The sequence below is a fragment of the Rattus rattus genome, chromosome 4, assembly GCF_011064425.1.
Source record: "Rattus rattus isolate New Zealand chromosome 4, Rrattus_CSIRO_v1, whole genome shotgun sequence".
Taxonomy (NCBI): domain Eukaryota; kingdom Metazoa; phylum Chordata; class Mammalia; order Rodentia; family Muridae; genus Rattus; species Rattus rattus.
In genome coordinates, this window is record NC_046157.1 from 49,259,962 (window position 1) to 49,279,804 (window position 19,843).

General features: G+C 48.0%; 1 protein-coding gene across 1 annotated transcript in view; it reads left to right on the top strand.

Annotated features, from left to right (window-relative positions):
• The window catches only part of Erg (ETS transcription factor ERG), a 101,219-nt gene extending 82,001 nt beyond the window's left edge, over nt 1–19,218 (top strand). The window contains 8 exon segments of the mRNA XM_032899365.1: nt 263–343; nt 2,057–2,128; nt 9,538–9,606; nt 10,209–10,265; nt 10,856–10,903; nt 18,230–18,553; nt 18,556–18,579; nt 18,582–19,218. Coding sequence (XP_032755256.1) covers nt 263–343; nt 2,057–2,128; nt 9,538–9,606; nt 10,209–10,265; nt 10,856–10,903; nt 18,230–18,553; nt 18,556–18,579; nt 18,582–18,748 — 842 coding nt within the window. The 3' untranslated portion in view covers nt 18,749–19,218.
• The last annotated feature ends 625 nt before the right edge of the window (nt 19,219–19,843 follow it).

A 19,843-nucleotide genomic window follows, 5' to 3' on the forward strand; every position in this document is an offset into this window, starting at 1 on the left:
AAGGACCCATGTGCAAGTGGGTGGAGCGTCTCCCTTGGTGGCGTTGCCTGGCACCCATACACTTCTCTCCTGTGTGAGGTCATCCTATTTAGTGTTTAAGGTATTTCTCGTACCACAGGGTTCAGATGGTCCCAGCAGCCCCCGTGCTAGGGCGGGAGATAGATATATATATCCCTCTCTCTTCTTTTTGACTCCGTTTCTGTTTTAGAATGCCCCTTCTCTGTCTCTTTATCTCAGGACGGCCCTGTGTTTTGTTTTGCAGCTCCCCTTCCACATCTGACTTCCGACGACGTTGATAAGGCTTTACAAAACTCTCCACGGTTAATGCATGCTAGAAACACAGGTAATGCCGGTCCCTCCCAACCCCAGGTTCCTATCTACAGATGCATGCTTTAAAGTGAAACTCACAGGTTAGAGGTTAGAATGCAGAGGCAGGAGTGAAGCCATCGGGCATCTAAACACTTTGCCTTATGTTCACCATAATCCCAGGGCCATAAAAGGATGTTTTTAAAACTAATTGCACGAGTTTAGTACCATTCTGATTCCCCGGCACGCCCCAATGCACCAGTGTCATTGCTATGGGGGCCGAAGCTCCCTGGTATAAAGGGCCCCGTGGACCTGTTGCGCTCCATGTTCCTTGCTAAGGCAGTGTTTTCTAGAACTCCTTGGTATCTCACAGACAGCTTTGGGTGTTGGACTTGCCTTGGTTTTTAACTTCTGCACAGATTTGTGTGTTTGCAAAGGGCAGTGAGTGGAAGGAGTATTTCACACTTTACGCAAACCCGAGGGAAGCTCTTCTGCCACTTTGGAGAACACACAACTGGTCCCTGATCCAGCACCTGCCTTCCTGTCTCTAACGACAGGTTCTGTCTACACTCGTGTCTGTCCCAGGCCTGACCCTTGCGGGACTTGACAAGACATTTGGTCCTGATTAACCTCCGTCCATCTCTTGGGGTCCTCTGTGTGTAAACATGTTACTTACGCTCCAAGTCCACATCTACCTCCCATTCTGAGGGCGTCACTGGTGGATGGGCAGCCACTTGCTGATCACCTACCGGATTAGCCAAGGACCACTTCCCACCACGCCCTACAGGCACCCAGCTAGAGATGAAAAGCAGCAGGAGCTGGGAAACCTCTTGTCCCTCTCAGACAGGCAAGCCCAACCATGGCAGCTCTCCCTGACGGAGCAAGATAGCAGCTCACCGCTCATTCTCCTTTTACTTTAAAATGCCCGACATCCTATGATTTCAGCCCCAGACTGCTTATTTGTAGTAAGTAGCCTTGGTCTTCAGTGTTCACCACCAGCGTGCTTTTTAAAACGTGATGCAAGGTGTTCTAAGCTCCTCTTCCTGACCTGTATCGCATGTCCAAATATGCCAATGGTCTTGTGGCCAAAATTAGCGAAGAACTTGGTAGACTCATCCTGTCCAGGAAACTCCCAAGAGCCGCATGGAGTCCTATGTTCCACACATTTAGAAATTCTTTAACAGTGACTTAAAAATTCCACCAAAGCCCAGAATCCATAGATTTTTATTATAGCTAAATATAGAGGTCAATCAAAGGACAAGGTTGATAAATTTCTAAAGGACTGAATGACAAAGAGGAGATTTCCTCATCTGGGGAGATGACCACTGATCGGAGAAAATATGGAAATCATGTATTTGAGTGGAGAGGTGGATTAATTTTGAAGATATTCCATGTAGTCTTAGGCAAAGTGTGTATACTCCTTTCCAAGATCTGTTAAAAAAAATACTTTGTGAATCACATGCGATTTGTAACAAATGAATACCTGTGCCACAGATAATTTTTAATAAAGATTGTTGGTGGGACACAGGTGGGGGGCTCTGTCAAGAATCCCACAAAGAAATGATAAACACAGCACAATAGTCCACGCCTGAGGGAGACAAAGTCATGTCTGAGCAGGGCTCCTGCCTGCTGTGAGCTCCACCAAAGTTTCAAGGCCCCCCACCCCCTGACATCACAGGTCGAGGCACTGTTGCTCAGGTCAAAAGTCACCACCCAGGACCTTCACGCTTTGTTTTCCTTTTGTCTGCAGGGGGTGCAGCTTTTATTTTCCCCAATACTTCAGTATATCCTGAAGCCACGCAGAGAATTACAACTAGGCCAGGTACGCTAACACCCCCGTGTGATGATTGCTTCATTGAGAGACTCCCAGGTGCCCCGCTTAGACCCAGGGCCCCAGCCCGTGACCCCAGGAGCATGTCCCGGATCTGAAAGGGCAGTGCTCACTATAGCCAGTCTTTTCTCTGCCCCTGTCGAAGGGCAACTGAGATTCAGAGATGCTGCGTTCCGACACCACAGTACAGGGGCCAAGCTGTGGAATCAGAAACAGATTTAGGGCCTTGAGTAGTAGGTTTGAGTATTTGAGCCAATACCTAGGATAGGGACCCCTTGTGCTCCCAGTTAGGGAAGGATTGATGGGCAGTCAGTCTGTCCTTCTGTGGGGAGAAAGCAATTCCCAAATCGCTCATGACCAATTCTCATCATTCTACGAGAAGCCATTTTTCAGAGGAGAAGCATCTGGCATATGATATTAACACTGGAGTCATACTTTATGTCTCTCCCGATGATTGGATTAGGTAATTAATTTACATATCACTCATGCAGAAGTAAACATTTATCTAATGCCAGGCACCGGGCTAGCGTCTGGGAGTGGAAAGCTGAACCAGACTCCAAGTGGTGCCTGTCTTCGGAAAGCTCGCCCGCACATTCCACTAGGCTTGTGGGTTGGTTGAGCGCCTCGTCTGGTCTGACATGGGGGAGCCGCAGCGAGTGGTAGGAAGGCTTTTAGCACGACGTTCTAGGAGATAATTCAGTGGTGTTAACTCGGCGCCAGAGACAGCCAAGGACTTGTCAGTGTTTCGTATGAAGCAGTAGGAGCTGGCAATGGAGGCCCTGCCTCGAGTCCAGAGGCCCGGGTGTGGACAGTCAGGCTCACATGAACACAGTCAGGATGGCTCCAGGGGACTGGCAAGACCTCAGAGGAGAAATCAGTGTTTTCCAGGGAGAGGACACTGAACTGGGGATATATCACCCTGACATACCACCCCTTCTTGGGGACTGTGACTGCCCTATAAGTCAGAACGCCTCATGGTAGCCTGAACACTGTGGGGATCCTAGTTCCAGGAGGTGCACTGGATTTCCCAGACTCCTACCTTGGTCCGGCAAGCATGTCTTCCCCAACCTATGCTACCCCACCTTGACTGTTTGCATGGCCAGCCTGCATGAGTCTGGCTGATGTAGTCCCGGCTCTGGAGCTCTTTCTTCTGAGGGAGGAAGATACAGTAGCTGGCTGGGAACTGGCTGAATCCTGGTAACACTTCCTGGGGTTCTTCATGCCTCACCCCTGCTCAGAAGCCATGAAGCTATGGGGTGATGTTAGGCTAATGATCTCTTCTCTGATCTGAGAAAGCTTGCTTCTTTGTTCCTAGAAACCAGGAGAAACTCCCCAAAGTCCTCTAAGTCCCCTGCCATGTTAGAGCTTGAAAAAGTAATGGACCAGACCCAATGTGTGCCCTAAACTCTCACAGCTCCAGGAGCAGCACCGAGAGCATTAAGGAGGAGGAGCCCAGGCACCCTCCTTTCCCCGGCTCCAGGACTTCCCGAACATGCTACCTACACGCGTGTCTCATGCCACACAGGGGAGACTGTGAATGGTAATGGATGATTTGGGAGCATTTTTAAAAGGGCTTCTACCCGGAGCTAAAAATAAATAAATAAAAAGCTCCCTGCGGAACATTCTGGTCTTTAAGATTAGTTAGTCAATTTAAAAATTACGTTTCTTTAAAGCCACCTCGGGAATGCTGTTGGCTGAGTCTCAAGGCCAGGGTGTGCGAGCCACTGCAGTAAACAGGTTGGCGAGACAGGACGAGGGGCCCCGTCTGCAGCGCTCACAGGGTGGTGCTGTCACTGTCTAGGTTCGTTTTCTTCACCAATTAAAAAATTAAAAGGCGGGGAGTACTAGAGCTAGCAGCAGCAGCAGCAGCAGCAGGGGAAGTCTCAACACAGCAGATGGAGAATCAGCCGACAGAGAAAGACTTTTATCAGAGGCGAGGAACGACTCAGCGAGGCCCAGAGAGATGGACCCTCTGTGGAGCAGGGCAAGGAGGCTTCTTAGTCTGGTGACAGAGACTGGTGTTCCCACTCCTTATGTGTCCTTATCTGTGGCATTTCTTTAGCTTAGCACTGTGCACAGAGGCCGGTAAGCACCCAGGGCTGACCCCAGAGCAAGCCAGGCTCCCAGGTAATTAGTCCATGTAGACTCCCGTCTGATCTTCCCTACACTGGAGCTGTCTCACCACAGATTCCCTGCAAGAAAAACCCACAAGACTTCCTTATGTCCTGAGATTAAAGATGGTCTTCTCATCCTTTCTGTGGGTTACCTCTGCTCAGACCTGCCACCCTCAGAATCTGGATGCCAGGGGCTTCGTCCCTCCTAGCCTCCTTCTGCCTCCTGTCACCTACTTCCGAGACACCAACCCAATCTTTCCCCTTTGAATGGCCAACATCTGCAAGGGATTACTTACTCAAGAGCTGTGCGGCTGTCCTTTCGGCATCAGCTCGGGGTTAGGCAGGGCTGTCCAGCTCTGTGGCCTTGCAGGTTGTGACCCATGGATTTGGTTCCCCTCCTGCCTTCCTGTCTCGTCCATCTCTTGTCACGCTCGTTGCTTTGCTTCCCACAGTACTAGGGTGAAACTGTAGCTTCTTCCTCTCACCTTCATTGAGTCGACATCTAGAGCCCCTCCACTAGGATGCTGGCACATCGCGTCCTTGAGTTCCGTGGCTTGGTAGTCATTCTTTTGGGATGCTGTCTACGTTTCTCAGGCTCTCTGTAGTTATTACCTCCCCAAACCCTTCTCCCCAGCTCCTCCATACAAATTACTCTCTTCCCAAGTCGTCTTCTTTTGAAGCCACAGACCCTTGGGGTCTCAGGTTAGTGTGCTAGCCACACTACCTTATAAGGCAGCATACGACCTTACGATATGCTATCTAGACTGCCCTCTTAGGAGGTGGTCACAGGAAATCGAGTCTAGTACCTAGGAGACATCACACAGGCCATTCTGTCCCTCCTCCATCATCACCATGATAGCCATATAGATCAGTAGGGCCTATAGATTACAGATCAATACACACCAAGCATGTTACCAGAAGTAATCAGAGAGTGTAACCTCTACATTCGGCTTTAAGTAGAGTGTGGACTTGAATCTAGTGCCTTTTGGGGGATTCCTCCATGGAACCTTGAAAGTGCTATTGAACACGACTGAGTCACGTGAGGCCACAGCTGCTGCACACTTCAGTCGGGTATCATACCATGTAAACCTTAGCAGTTGGCTTATTCTTGACTTGTCTCAAGTTCCTAAACAGCCCCAGAGATTTGCGAGCATAGTTAAAAATCCCATAACCATCAACTACCAACACACTCTCCATGTGTTTGATATAAAGTCAAAGAAACATTTCGAAAGCTTTGGATGGAGAAGAAAATCGAGATTAGTTCCTTTAAGGCTAAATCCAAAAATTCCTGTTTTCCAGAGCTTTATTGATTGGCTCTACACAGTAAGTGCCTTCCTACTTTGTCTCTCTCATTAGCATCAAGTGCATGAGAGGAGGCCTGTCCATTCCTTCCCATCCCCTTCCTTCCCCAGGGGATCACCAAAGATGTCCTGTAGACATGACACATGGTGTAGCTACTGCAGAATGAGGGAGAATGCTTCAAGAGCCAGATTCTGTCCTCTGAAATGCAAGTGACTCTGTGGAGGCCACTGGAGCTGGAAAGCCTCACCAGTGATATGAGCCAAAGGGGAATGAGATTTAGTAGAACTTACCCCTCACCAGGGAGAGGGGCTGGATCTGAGTGATTCTCTGGTGTCTTAGGAAGAATGTGGTCGGAAGGTCCATTACTGAACCAGAAGCTGATCCTAGCTCCCTGAAAGTTCACGAAGCTACTATGTGTAGGTGTCTACATCAGACAAGCTCTGCCTTTGTACGTCCGTGTCATTTCCATAGGGATCATGGCATATACCATACTTCTATAGCCACCCCAAGCTGGCTGAAAGATTGCTTTAATACGGCTGCTGTCTTTGCAATCGCTTTTCAGCAGCTACAATAGCAGAAAGTGGCCTCCCTGTGCACAAATGTGTGACAAAGGCAGCTCAAAGGGAATGAAGTGGGTGTTGAGCTGCTCACCAGAATTAAGTTAAAAATATGTTATTTATTAAAAATCCTATGCCCTTCTTTCAGAATGAGTAGCAAAGGTCCATGGGTAGTGATCGTCTAAGCAGCCAGGAGTAGAGGCATGAGCACTGACTCTGCCACCACCCCGATTGTCCTGCATCCCTAGAAATGTCCAAGGTCAGCATTTCCCAAGGTCGCCTCCCCTGGGAGGGGGCTTTTAGTGTCACAGCATGTGACCGGTAGCCGATAAGGAAATGTTGGCACAGACTCTCATGAAAGCAAAGAAGACCGGCGTATCTACCGGGGCAGCGTGTTTTCGGACATGCTAATCACTGTCCAGGCCAACACCCGAAAGGCTTGGCTGAGCATTCGACTCAGTCCGGTGGTTGTGATTTCCAAGGGAGGATGGAACGTGATTATTCACCTTTCCAAGGATTTTATGAATCAAGAGCTTCTAAACATTCGTTCTAGCATGCTATGTAGTGCTTTCTCCAGCCACACTTTAGGACCGATGCAGTTGACTAACGCATATCTTTCCGGTCCTTCTAGCCGTGTTCTGCCTCCTCAGCCCCAGTAGGTCCCTCTAGAACCTTCCACACTAGGCAGTTACAGATTTATAGGTATATCTGTCTAGTCTGGTTAGCATTCCTGAAGTCGTTATCTTTGAGAATTCTTACAAGAGTAGTGGGATGGCTTTTGTTGACAGTAGCATGCGGGTGAGTGGCCTGGGCCTTGTCAAACTCTGGCTTTATCTTTAGGTTCAGGGTAAGAGTCTGCATTTCCAACCCTCAAGCGTGTCTTTGGCTGATGATTTAGGGAACACACTTTGAGAAGCCAGGACCTAGGATATAGTCCTGTGATAACCCCACTTTCCTTTGGTAATTGGGCCTTTGCTGGTGTGTCCATCTACCCCTGGACCAGGTGGGAGACCTCACTTGCTGGCTGTTCTTTCTAAAATGATTTCTGTAATAAAACTCTGGCTCACCACTTTTTGAAAAATACATATTCTTGCATTTTATGTATTGGGGGGTAGGTGGGTTGGGAGTGTGTGTGCACACGTCATGCAGGTACAGGTCAGAGGTCAACTTAGCGGAGTTGACCGTCTCCTTCTACCACCCAGGTTCCAGGAATCAAACTCAGGGCATAAGACTTGGACGCAAGCACCTTTGCCCGCTGAACTATCTCACTGAGTCCTCCTGGTTGTAGAAAGAAAACTGTAGCAGGTTGACAATCTGTTTTCAAAATGTTCCCAGGGATGTAAGGCAAAATTTAGTTGTAAATTGATCACAGCTAGAGATTTCATTCCCACATGCTGTCCCAACTCTAGGAAAGCTCAAGGTCCCAGAATGCAAACCGGCCCCCGAGAGGCAACAGTGGAGTTTTAAGAAGGAAAACTGCCTAGCTCTCCCGAAGCCCAGGAGGGTAGAGTTTCACAGACCACACGAGTTGCAGTGCTTCCAGCCAAACAGACTGATTGAATTAGGCCTTTCTGCGTTAGATTTCGTGTTGTTCTCTCTGGGATGGGAACATTGGAAGGGGCACACTATGCAACATGGTGGGGTCCTTTGAAAGCTGATTCATCAGATTGCCCGTTTTAAGTAAGGTTAAATGATTTGCCTAAAGAGAGGCCCCGAAATAATTGTACCACGCTGTCCTCTGAGTGAGAGACCCACAGCCAGCCCCTGGTGTCAGCGGAAGCAAGCCTCCTGGAGTATGGGACTATGGCTTTCAGGGCTTCTAGAACAGCATTTGAGACACTGAACTGAGACCCATCAACCAAAGAAGTTTTGTTTTTAATCCATTTAACGTCTTGCGTTTGTTCTGAGAAAGGGTCTGACCCCGCAGCCCAGACTGATCTTGAACTTAGGGCAATCCTCCTGCCTCAGCCTCCCAAGGGCCAGTATGACCAGGTCTTTTTGAGACAGTGTCTCATGTTATCCAGGATGGCCTCAGACATTCTATGTAACCGAGGAAGACTCTGAGCTGATTTCTCCTGCCGCTGCTTCCCGAGTGTTGGAATCACAGGCATGAGCCACCACCCCTGGAGCCCAGTTTTGGAACGGCTCTGTTATAGAGTTGCATGTAGCAAGAGCGCTCACTTATTTGGTTGATAAGAGGGAGAAAAGCAATGCTTCCAGGATATATTTGTGGAAGAAAATTGAGGTGATATAAATGCTTAGTTATTGGTGATGGAACGTACACGGAGAATACAGAACTTCGGTCACTAAGTTTGCAAAGGTGGTTGTGATGAGGGTTCATGGCATAAGGGACGTGGTGCATAAATACTTAGAAATAATTGACACGCACTTACACTTGGTCACGGCTAATGTGTTGTAGGATGATCATTTCAGTCTTGAATTTTTTATGCAGTTCGTTTTCGGGAGATACTAAATCTTCTTAGAAAATGAGAAACAGGGGCCTTTTGCCTAGAAAAATAACTAGGCCAATTAAGACCAACAATATAAATGGATAAGATTATCAAGGGGAAATGAAGGGACATCCAGGGAAGCAGCTCACTGGAGGATAAGAAAGGAGTTCTCCTCTCTAAGAGGAGTACAGAACGCAGGAGCATGAATGTCCCCGGGTGGGGGGGGGTAGGGGGGTTGGAGATGATCTAGGCAAGAGTCAATGTCTTCACACCAGTCACTGACTCTGACTTAGATGAGTTCTGAGATGATGAAAGCGTAGATGCCAGTGGGCCCTAGGATCAGTCAGGTTGTGAAAAAGATCTGTCCTGGGATCTTGGTTTCTCATCGCAGGAAAAGGCTTTCGGAGAGTCAGCAGGAGGGGCTGGAGAGATGGCTCAGCTGTCGAAGTGCTTGCTTTGCAAGCATGGAGACCTGATTGATCCCAAGTTTCCGTGTGTGCACTGGGTGACATGTGCCTCGTCAGCTGAGCTGAATCAGCAAGCCCCAGATGAGCCCCAATGCCCCGGTGACCAAAGCAGCTTCAGGAAGGAGGGCAGTTGAGGACAGTGTCCAGGTTGACCTCTCTATCCTCTACATGCATGCGTAACTATTTAATCTGTCATACATGTGTAACACAAATCAACACACACACACACACACACACACACACACACACACACACACACACACACACACCCCACAGAGTCAACAAGCAAGGTCTAGAAGAATCTACCAATGAGAGTCTTCAGCTAAATGGAGGAGAGAATTTTAGAAAAATGAAATATACACTATATGAACTATGCAAAGTACATTTTATAGGTAAAACCTGTTGATTTTTTAATTGCTTTTGAATTTTATTCATTATTTATTCTAAGAGACAAAATAAATCTGTCATAGAAAGTAATTGGTTTTTAGTCCATGTATCTGTTTTTTACAGATTTACCTTATGAGCCTCCCAGGAGATCAACCTGGACCGGCCACAGCCACCCCACCCCTCAGTCCAAAGGTACAGGCTCAGTCCCCACTGCCTTGTTCAGCTTGTCCCAAGGCAGGGGTGACTACAGCCAGAATGAATTGTAATCTCAGTGTTTGATCTGAGGTCTTCCCAACATAGAGCGGGCTCCTTCTATTCATGATACAACACATGTAATCTTTAAGCATGATGAGTCTTTTTGATCAAGATGTAACCTACTTTAAAAAAAAAAACTGTATCAGCAATTCTCATGGTGGACAGAGGAAGCTTCAGGAGATGTTTACGCACTGCTGATTTCCTTGCTGCGGCTCTGCTTGGCTTTCCCTCTTCCCTGGCACTTTCCCCACTCACCGTGGCCCATTTCATTCTCCTTTGTGAGTCAGCTCGAGTTTCTTTTTATTATGTTTAGAAGCAATGGCTACATTAGATTGTTTAAATCATTGGAAACATTTTAGAATGTTTATATTTGATTTTGTTAGAGGGGGCAGTTTCTTCTTACCACAAATGCTTCTTGTTATAGAATAAGTTTACTATCTCGACAATTAATTGATTATAAAGCAAATGGCACCGGAGACGTGCAGTCCTTTATCTGAATTGTGGCTAATTGTCTTTTTTTTTATTCTTGCATTTTTCAGCTGCCCAGCCATCTCCCTCCACAGTGCCCAAAACTGAAGACCAGCGTCCTCAGTTAGGTGCGTTTCAGAAACCGTCTTGGGAACCCTAAGAAAAGTTACAGGCTCAGACAGGAGTTTCTAATGTGTGTCCCCTTTAAAATGAACTTCATAACTGTCATGTATTTAAAATGAGGCCTAGACCAGTAGCTGCTCATTTGGAAGGACTTTACTAAAATTCTGAGATTTTACTAAAGCTCCTCTAAAATCTGTAAGTTGAACATGGGCAAACCACTCTTTGCATGAAGGCTATGCCCTGGGGAGCTGTAAATTACGTTGACTCTCCATGGTGTGCATCCTAATGCCTGTGTCTGTCAGGTCTAAGGTAGAAAAACAGTGGGATGGTGACCTTGAACACCCTGGCCCTTATGGCCCCAGGTCCAACTTTGCCCCAGTTAGATTGTGGGTTTTATGGACTGCGGTTGATGGTGGGAATATCAGACCTCAAGGTTTTCTATCAACTATGATGCTTCCAGCTAGAAACTCTCCTGAGGTCCTGTGTGATATCTTCTCCTGTGGGAGGTAAAGGCAGGAATTTGGGAGGTAGGAACATTTTCACCTCTGTGCACATAGCTCTGTCTAGCAGCCTGACTTATCTTCTTCTACCCTAGATCCTTACCAGATCCTGGGACCCACCAGTAGCCGCCTTGCTAATCCAGGTGAGTTGTCACTTGTGATCTGCTCTACAGCTGCTTTTGAAGCTGGAACAGTTTCAGAAATGTGTGCTGATGAGAAACTTTTCCAACCGAGGAACTTGGCTTTCAGCTCTCATCTCACTGGACTATTTTATTTGCCTTCAAGAATAGATCAGGTATAAATTAAGATTTTAGCGTAGCCAGGAAGATTATAACCTAATTGAGTTTATAATGTTTCTCTAGGGTGAGTGCAACAAAGTAACAGCCTGAGTTCGGCTTAGGAATTTAGTAACTCTGTGTCTTGCTAGCTCTGGAGACTGGTAATCTGAGGCCAGCAGGAGGAGGCGTCTGAATTGTGAGGAGGGGATCTGCCCTCAGCCTTCCTCCCTGGCTTCAGGATGGGCAGCATCTCCCTGTGCTTCCTTCATTGTCTTTCTTCTCTATGCCTCTGTGTCCAGACTTCCCCGTGTGCGTGTGTGTACACGTGTGTGTGTGTGTGTGTGTGTGTGTGTGTGTGTGTGTGTGTTTGCTCATCTGTGTGGAAGCCAGAGGATAACCTTTGGTGTTAGGGTATCAATCCATCCACAATCTATCCACAGTTCATCCACAATACCACGCTATCTACTCCTTTTAGTTTTTAAAGACAGGCTCTCTCATGCCTGGAGTTGTGCAAGCAGTCTAGGCCAGCTGTCCAGTCTAGGCCAACTGTCTCTGCCTCATGACATGCTATGGTGTTTGGCTTTTTAAAATCTAGGTTTTCAAGATCAGACTCAGACATCTCAGACTTTTCCAGTCACACCGGAATATGGGCTTCTTCGGTAGGCCTTGTCTGTTTTGATCACCTCTGTGAAATACTTCTCTAAAACAAGGATTACTAGAAGCTAGTGGGGATTCAGCTTTCAATGTATGAATTTTAGGGGACAGTATCCAGCCTATTACCGAGGAGGTTCAATAACTGGCGTTTTAAAGGGATAAGCTAATGACCATCAGAGTCCAGTTGTGGTCATCCATGAGGATGTGTTTCTGAATCAGATGCAGGGAGAGAGAAAACAGGCTCTTCATCGATACCTGGCTGCGAGCCTTCTTCACCTGTCCTCACAGGTCGACGGGTGCCAGCTAGCTTGCTCTGTGTGTTAGGATTCAGATCAGAACCAGCTGTGCTGGCACCGAACCCAGGGTGCCACGGCATCTGCTTCATATTCTCAGCTGTAAATTTGATGCCAAGATGTCACAGCCACGCTGTAAGTACAGGCTGGAATTTCTGTCTCACAAACCTCAAGCCAAGCAGGGCTTGGGAAACATGAAAATTCAGATGCTCTCATCGTACGCGTCCCCACGAGAGAATCCGTACTCCGAGAACGTGCAATACCATCATTGTTGAGCAACAGAGCCAGCCGTGAAATTGTGATTATTGCTGATTAATTCAGTAAACATGTTCTGAGCAGCCCTGCAAGCGAGGGGGCTGTTTTCCTCCATCGTTTTAGCCCAGTGCACACACTGGGTGCTGAAACCTTGTTTGCTTATCAGTGCGTCCCCCGTCCCTAGGGTGACAAGATGCAGTTCGCCCCAGGTGCTGTCACCTCGTGGAGAGAAGGGCACAGGCAGACACAATGCTGCACAGCCCGTGGAGTCACTCAGTGGCCAGGTCTTCCAATCAGACATGGCTTGTGCTCCCCTCAGCCGCCCTGTGTAACTGTGCGGTTGCCATTCCGATGCCCATAGTGGCTACTCAGCTACTGGGACAGACAGAGTGCCTACTGTGTGGTTGCGAGGACTGAGTTTGAATCCCCAACACCGTAGGAAAGTCAGCTATGTAGGATGGATGTGTATTTCTAGTCCTCCTGTTACAAGAAGGGAGGTAGAGATGGGAGAGTCCACAGGAGCTCACTGGGACTTGGATTATACAGCTGTGAAGAACGGGTGCCTCAGACAGGGCAAGAAGGAGACCCAATGTTATCTCTCTCCACAGGTGTGTCTGCACTTGTGCACACATGAACACACATGCGTACACACATGAAGATTTGGCATGGCCCTTCTTGGTGGTGGTGATAGCTAGGCTTTAGAAAGGCTGGTCCGGCACCACCATTCAGGTTAGATTAGAAAAATGCACTCAGAGACCCCAGGCTCTGGGAACGCCAGCCTATGCCATGAAATAGCAAGCCGGAAGCTCCCACTCAAGGGCGTGCTCACGCCTGGGGTTCCCGTCAGGCGCTGTATGGCCCAGAACACTGTTGTTTCCATCCTATAGAAGAAGAGTCAGGGGCTCTGAGGTATCAGGAGCTTTTCCTGTGTCAAACAGAAAGGAGGCTCAGCCCGGGACCTGAGTTCTCTGAAGTCTGATTTTGTTTTCTTCTTCTTCTTCTTCTTCTTCTTCTTCTTCTTCTTCTTCTTCTTCTTCTTCTTCTTCTTCTTCTTCTTCTTCTTCTTCTTCTTCTTCTTCTTCTTCTTTTTTACACTTCTGGAAGATGAGTTTGAAGGGAGGAGGGAAGCTTTGGAAAACATGATCCGTGGGTACTTTTATTTAATTTTTATACAGCAGTTGAGGTTGGAGGGATGAGCCTGAGGAAGGAGAAGGGAGAAAAGGACAAGGCTTAAGAGCAAGAAGAGATGGAAGGAAGGAAGGAAGGAAGGAAGGAAGGAAGGAAGGAAGGAAGGAAAGAAGGAGGGAGGGAGGGAGGAAGGGAGGAAGGGAGGAAGGGAGGAAGGGAGGCAGGTAGCAAGCTGCTTCAGGCAAACGAACTCACTGGAATCTCGAGAGTGAAAGGGGCTGGCTCCACATATGAGTACATCAATGAACAATTCATTCATTGTAAGCTTTTGTTCACCAAATATTAGAGCCTCTGATGTCATAAAGCAAGCACTAAAAACCATAAACATCCACAGAGGTCCTGACACAGTCACATTGTGGAACTTCTATACTCTGCCTGCTCTCATGTTTAGATACTTCTCCCACACTGAAGCCAAGTAAAGACATTGCAGAATTGAAACATACTACAGATGAACTGGAATACATACGTGTGTGTGTGTGTGTGTGTGTGTGTGTGTGTGCGCGCGTGCGTGTGAAATAGTCCACTCAACACGCTATTGGGTTATTTGGTTTTTGTTTTTTTGTTTTTCTTCTTCTGAGTATCATATGGAAACTTCTTCAAAAATTTTCATCCATTTTTAATGAAAAGACTTTACTATACAATGTGAATTTTTTTAAAAAAAAATGTGAGTGTATGTGCCACGTGAGTTCATGGGCACCATGTTCATGTAGGCACCCTTAAAAGACAGAAGAGGGTGTTGGGTCTCCTTGAACTGGAGTTATAGGTGACTGTGAGCGGTCCTAACATGGCTGAGGGAGGGCCAGCCAATTCCTTTAACTCCTGAGTCATTTATCAACACATGCCCTACATATGCATTCGTGAGCTGATGTCAGTGTGTGGACATCCCGACGTCTCCGCTCCAAATATGCATCTGGTGTGTGCTTTGAACAGTTATTTTTCCTGCTGAGAAAGGTGTGTCCTGGCATTCCTACCTCATGAATCAGTAGGGAGCCACCAGCCCCTCTACATTCCATCAGAACTGCTGATCACCGAGCTCCTGGGATGGACTCCAAGTCCCTTCCTGTGGAACAGCCTTTCTCGAGTCCTGTCCTGTGGCCAGGCATTCTGTAAGGTGCCTCCGGCTCCTTGAGAAGGGGCAGAGCCATTTCAGAGATTTGCCCATTGTTAGGACATGAAAGCCTGTTACATTCAGGAGAGGGCCGAACAATTTGTAGACCCGAGAGAGGACAGCCTAGGGAGGACCATCGGACTGCAGAGTCATGAGTAGGCATGTGTAAGAGTATCAGCCTGAAGTTTGACCTCTGCTGACCCAGGCTTAATGGCCTGTCCGCTCATGCACCTGTTTCCACAGAACTGCGTGTTAAACATGATTTTGCAGGGATTAAACACATTGTCACCTGTGAGTATTTATAGCCGTGCGTAGCCCCGGTGAGCTAGCCCTGAGAACCAGCCCAATCCAAGCTTCTGACTGGTCAGTGTGGTGTCCTGGATAGGCAACTGCTTTTGGCTACATCCTACCTGTCAGGGAGGAGGACTGACCCTGGAGTCCCAGACAAGCCACTGTGCCTATCTGGCATCTACATGGCTTCTGTGCATCTGAACCCCAGTCCTCACATTTGCATGGTGAGAGCTTAAAGACCTGGACCATCTCCCAGCCACAACCTTGTCTTTTCTTACTGGTTTGGCTGGCGAGTGACCCCCTGAACCCTCACTAGGCTTTGTGTCAGGGTTCTATTCTGTATTTACAGTGCACCCCATCACACTGCAAACGGCACAGCCCAGGTGGTCATGGCAATTTAGTAAATTGCCTTTGAACTGTTGGCTAGCAGTAGCTCATTTTACCTGGTGATGGTTCCTCAGTACCTCTACCCTAGAAGGCTTGAGAACGCTTGCTCGGTGAGAACATGTGTGGCCTAACTGAATTTAGAGATTGGCCGACCTCTGCTGTTTATAGTGTTTACCTGAGCCTTTGTTGGTTTTCACAGCTAGTTTCATTTTCTCGCTCCGAGGCCAATGGATTTTGCTTCTAGAGATCTTCTGGGGAGGCTTGGCAGGCTTGTCTTCAGCCGCGAGCCCTGTGTCTTCCTAGCTAATAAGTAAAGTAAAACAGCCTAGGGCAATGTGAGTCCATCTGTCCTCCAAGCTTTGAGCTCCCTGTACGGGTTGCATGTTTCTGGCTCTTCAGGAGTGAGGGAGACAGGAGACTCCTTCCCCCATCCCCCGCCTCCCTCCTCCACAGGCTCATAAGGGAAGTGGCTGAGGGACAGATTCCCAAAGACGATGCCAATGTTTGAACAGATAGCAAGTGTTATTTGTTCTGTGTATTTGTACAAAATCTGTAGGGTGGCTCTCTCGCTATGGGAGGAAATTGACACTAAATATTTATTTTCCAGCAACTGTCCATGTTTGGAGTGAGGCATATGTGAGACTGTTAAATCCAAAACCCACAGCTTCTCCTATTCCCAGGTCATCTGTGGAATTCTTTTCTCAAGTTTTAATCCTTTGGTTACAATCTATATACGAAAACCATATGGCTCTCTTGTTCTGCCTTTATATCTTCCAATGCATATTAATGAGCCGTTGAGGCAGCAGCCCGCCCGCCCGCCTGCCCGCCCTCCATTGAGGACGGTTTGTATGCGTTGCCCTGCAACAGCACCGGCTCCCATCCCGACAAGCTACAAGCTGCTAATACATCACAAATGTGTCGCTTGACTGAAAACAACCCTTTCCACAACATCGCCAAAAGAGGCTGACCTTTCTCACCATGCTGCCGCATGGGCGGATCCACAGACACGCCTTTCCACGTAGCCCACATAGACACGACCATCAGGCAGTGTACAGAGGGCGTCAGTGGGAAGGGTGGGGAGAAAGAGAGTCCATAACTGAATCTTACGTTCCATCAGTTCCCTGAATAAGTGACAGTCTAAGCTAATCTCACCATCGATCACGCCTATCGTGTTCCTTATCATAGCATAAATGATGATCTTTCTAATAATGAGCCCAAGGCAGCCATGCTTCCCTAGAGTCTGGGAAGAGAGCTTTGTCTCCCGCTCACTTTAAAACTAAAGTACATGCCATATAACTTTGTTTCTCCTAGTACCCAACATGACTGTGACTCAGGGCACAAACAGTAGACAGACCTGGAGTGTCCTGTAGTTCCCTCTGTCCACCTGGCCTGTAGTATCTGGGTGGCATACACCTGTCCAGCCAAGTGTATCTCTGGAGAAGTAGGAAGCAAAGGAACAGAGCAGAGCAGTACAGGAAAGCCCTGGATCTAGAGCCTACCTATTTGCTGTAAAAATCCAAGATTCCTTGGAGCTGTGAGACACGGCGGCTACAATGATATGCTTACACTTTTCTCTGAGAAGACATGAGAGTCAGAGGCATGGCTCAGCCAGCCAGGCGCTTGTGTTACAAACACTAGGAACTGAGTTCGATCTCCAGACGCTATGTCAAAGTGAAGAAAACAAACAAAAGAACAAACACAAAGACCCCAGTGTGGTTGTGAACAGTGACAACCCCAGTGGTGAGGCAGCCTAGGCTAATGGAAACCCCAAGCCATCAAGTGAGCCTGTCTTAAAAAACAAGGTAGGGCAACATAACCAAATGTCTTTCTTACCTTTACACACACACACACACACACACACACACACACACACACACACACACACACACGAACAAGTACATGCATGCATACACAAGCACATATATCCACACCCACACATCTAAACACATGAACAAGTGCACACATGTATACACAGACACAAACATACACACACACACACACACACACACACACACACACACACACACACACTGCCTATTCTCACTGAGCCAGGGTCTCTTAGATTCCAAAGTGTTCCACCCGTAGCCGGTTGTCTTTTAGAAGCACTGAGGTGCATGGGTTTGTCAGGGTGCATTTGACCCAGGACTGGGAATAGGTGATCTTAGTTTGAGACAGAGCCAGTTCTTTTTCCGAACTTCCTCATTTTGAGAGGGTTAATTCTGTCCTAGGAAAAGTTCTGACAGGGTTGCCATCTGAACTCCAGCCAGATCTTATGTTAGAAATAACAGTGTTTACTTCCACTCTCTATTTGCTTTTCCATAAACTCGTAGGTGTTCATTTCCTAAATCTGACTTTTGTTATTTCACTCTACACGGCCAATATAAATGGTGGCAGGCCATTATGGCCATCCACAGAGTGGCCTTTTCCGCCTCCCAGGATGGGAAAAAGTAGCTCATTCATTCCCCTGCAAACAGGGGTGCTCTCTGAAAGATGCCCAGCGTAGAAGGAAACATGCCAAACTTTGCCCTGCGTGTGTGTGTGCATGGAGAACTTGGGTCTCAGAGGCCATTGTGAGAGCGATTGGGGACTGCCATCAAGGCCAAGTGTCCTAGAAGTAGAGGCAGAGATAAGGACACCCAAGGGATGGCTCCATTCTCAGAAGGAAGCAGCATTGGCAGGAGGAAGGCTGAGTAGCCTCCAGCCTTCTTAAAGCTGAGCCACCATGTGCTAGCCTGGTTCCTAAGGAGCTATGGGGCACAAGCAGCATTCAGAATCAGGGTGTCCTGTGGTCCCCTTCATCAGTGTGGCCTGGCACATCTGGGTGTGGAGCATTTCCTGTCCAGCCAATGTTTGCTCTCTAGATAAATGAGGAGCCAAGAATCAAAAGTAGCAACAGCCCAGAAGCAGATATACGGGGCCAGGGTCGGGGACAAGACCTGATCAGGAGGTCTGCCCTCGAAGAGTGAGCCTCCTGAGTTTGGTTCTCACTGGCTTTGTGTTCCTCCTGATCATTAGGTAGTGGCCAGATCCAGCTGTGGCAGTTCCTGCTAGAACTCCTGTCTGACAGCTCCAACTCCAACTGCATCACCTGGGAAGGCACCAACGGGGAGTTCAAGATGACAGACCCGGATGAGGTGGCTCGGCGCTGGGGGGAGCGGAAGAGCAAGCCCAACATGAACTATGACAAACTCAGCCGTGCCCTCCGCTACTACTACGACAAAAACATCATGACCAAGGTGCACGGGAAGCGCTATGCCTACAAGTTTGACTTCCACGGGATTGCCCAGGCCCTGCAGCCCCATCCCCCCGAGTCATCCCTGTACAAGTACCCCTCCGACCTGCACACATGGGCTCCTATCACACCCACCCCAGAAGATGAACTTTGTGGCCCCCCACCCTCCGGCCCTCCCAGTCACATCTTCCAGTTTCTTTGCTACCCCGAACCCATACTGGAATTCGCCGACTGGGGGCATCTACCCGAACACTAGGCTCCCAGCCAGCCATATGCCCTCTCACCTGGGCACCTACTACTAGAGACCAGATAGAGGCCTTTCCCAACAGTGTACAATCGCCTAGCAATCACCACAAACTCAGAGAACACAAATCGAAAGTGCCTCCTGAGGAATGGAAACGGTTGGCCAGAGCTGGGGAAGGAAGCCGGGAAAGAAAACCAAAGACTCACAGGGGAGGGTGGGCACCACCCAAGTATTACTACAGAAATAGAAGAAGCTCAAAATATACTGTACATGGACATATAACCTGTGGTCCACCCTTGTCAAAGACATTGTATGTAGAAAAGTGTGACCGAGAAGAACAACTGTCCAAGGAAGTGGCCTTAAGTAGTGTACAAACTGTAGAGTGTGGGACCTTGCTTGTACCAGGATTCAGTGAGAGCAATAGGACTGTAACAGTCTTGGCCTAACACACCATCACGTGTGATGACATTTGAAGGGAAACTACCTGTGTTTAAAAACAGAAAAAAACATATCCAAACCAAATAAGAAGAAAAAAAAAAAAAAGATGGCAGCCCCTCCGCAGACCACAATGGCTGTGGACTTTCTTGGCTGGCATTTGCTGTTTTCATTGAAATCAGGTTCGTTCCATTTGATAGGGAGCTGCCAGCTCTGTCAAACTGTGAAGATGACCCAGCGTCTCATCACCTTTTCAGTATTACGGGAAATGTGGGCCATGTGGTGGGCGGGGAATGTATGTGCATGTTGTTGTGAGTATGTGATCATAGAAGAAAGACTGAAATGGAGGAAGAGATAGAGGATCAGGGGTTGGGGGAGGGAGTGCAGGGAGAGGAGGAAGTGGAAGAGGAAGAGGAGGAGGGAGGAAGAGAAAAGGGGGAGGAAGAAAAGGAGGAAGAGGAGAAAGAAGGAGGAAGAAAAGAAAAATGAGGAAGAGAAGGAAAAGAAGGGGGAGGAAGAGGAGGAAAAGGAAGAAGAGGAGAAGGAGGAAGAGGAGAAGGAGGAAGAGAAGGAAAAGAAGGAAGAAAAGAAGGGGGAGGAAGAGGAGAAGGAGGAAGAGGAAGAGAGAAATAGAAGCAAGCTGCTCAAGCCACCACAGCTGAATTTAGGACATCTTGGGACCAAAGAGCATGAGTCAAGATGTTTGATGCTGCCAGGG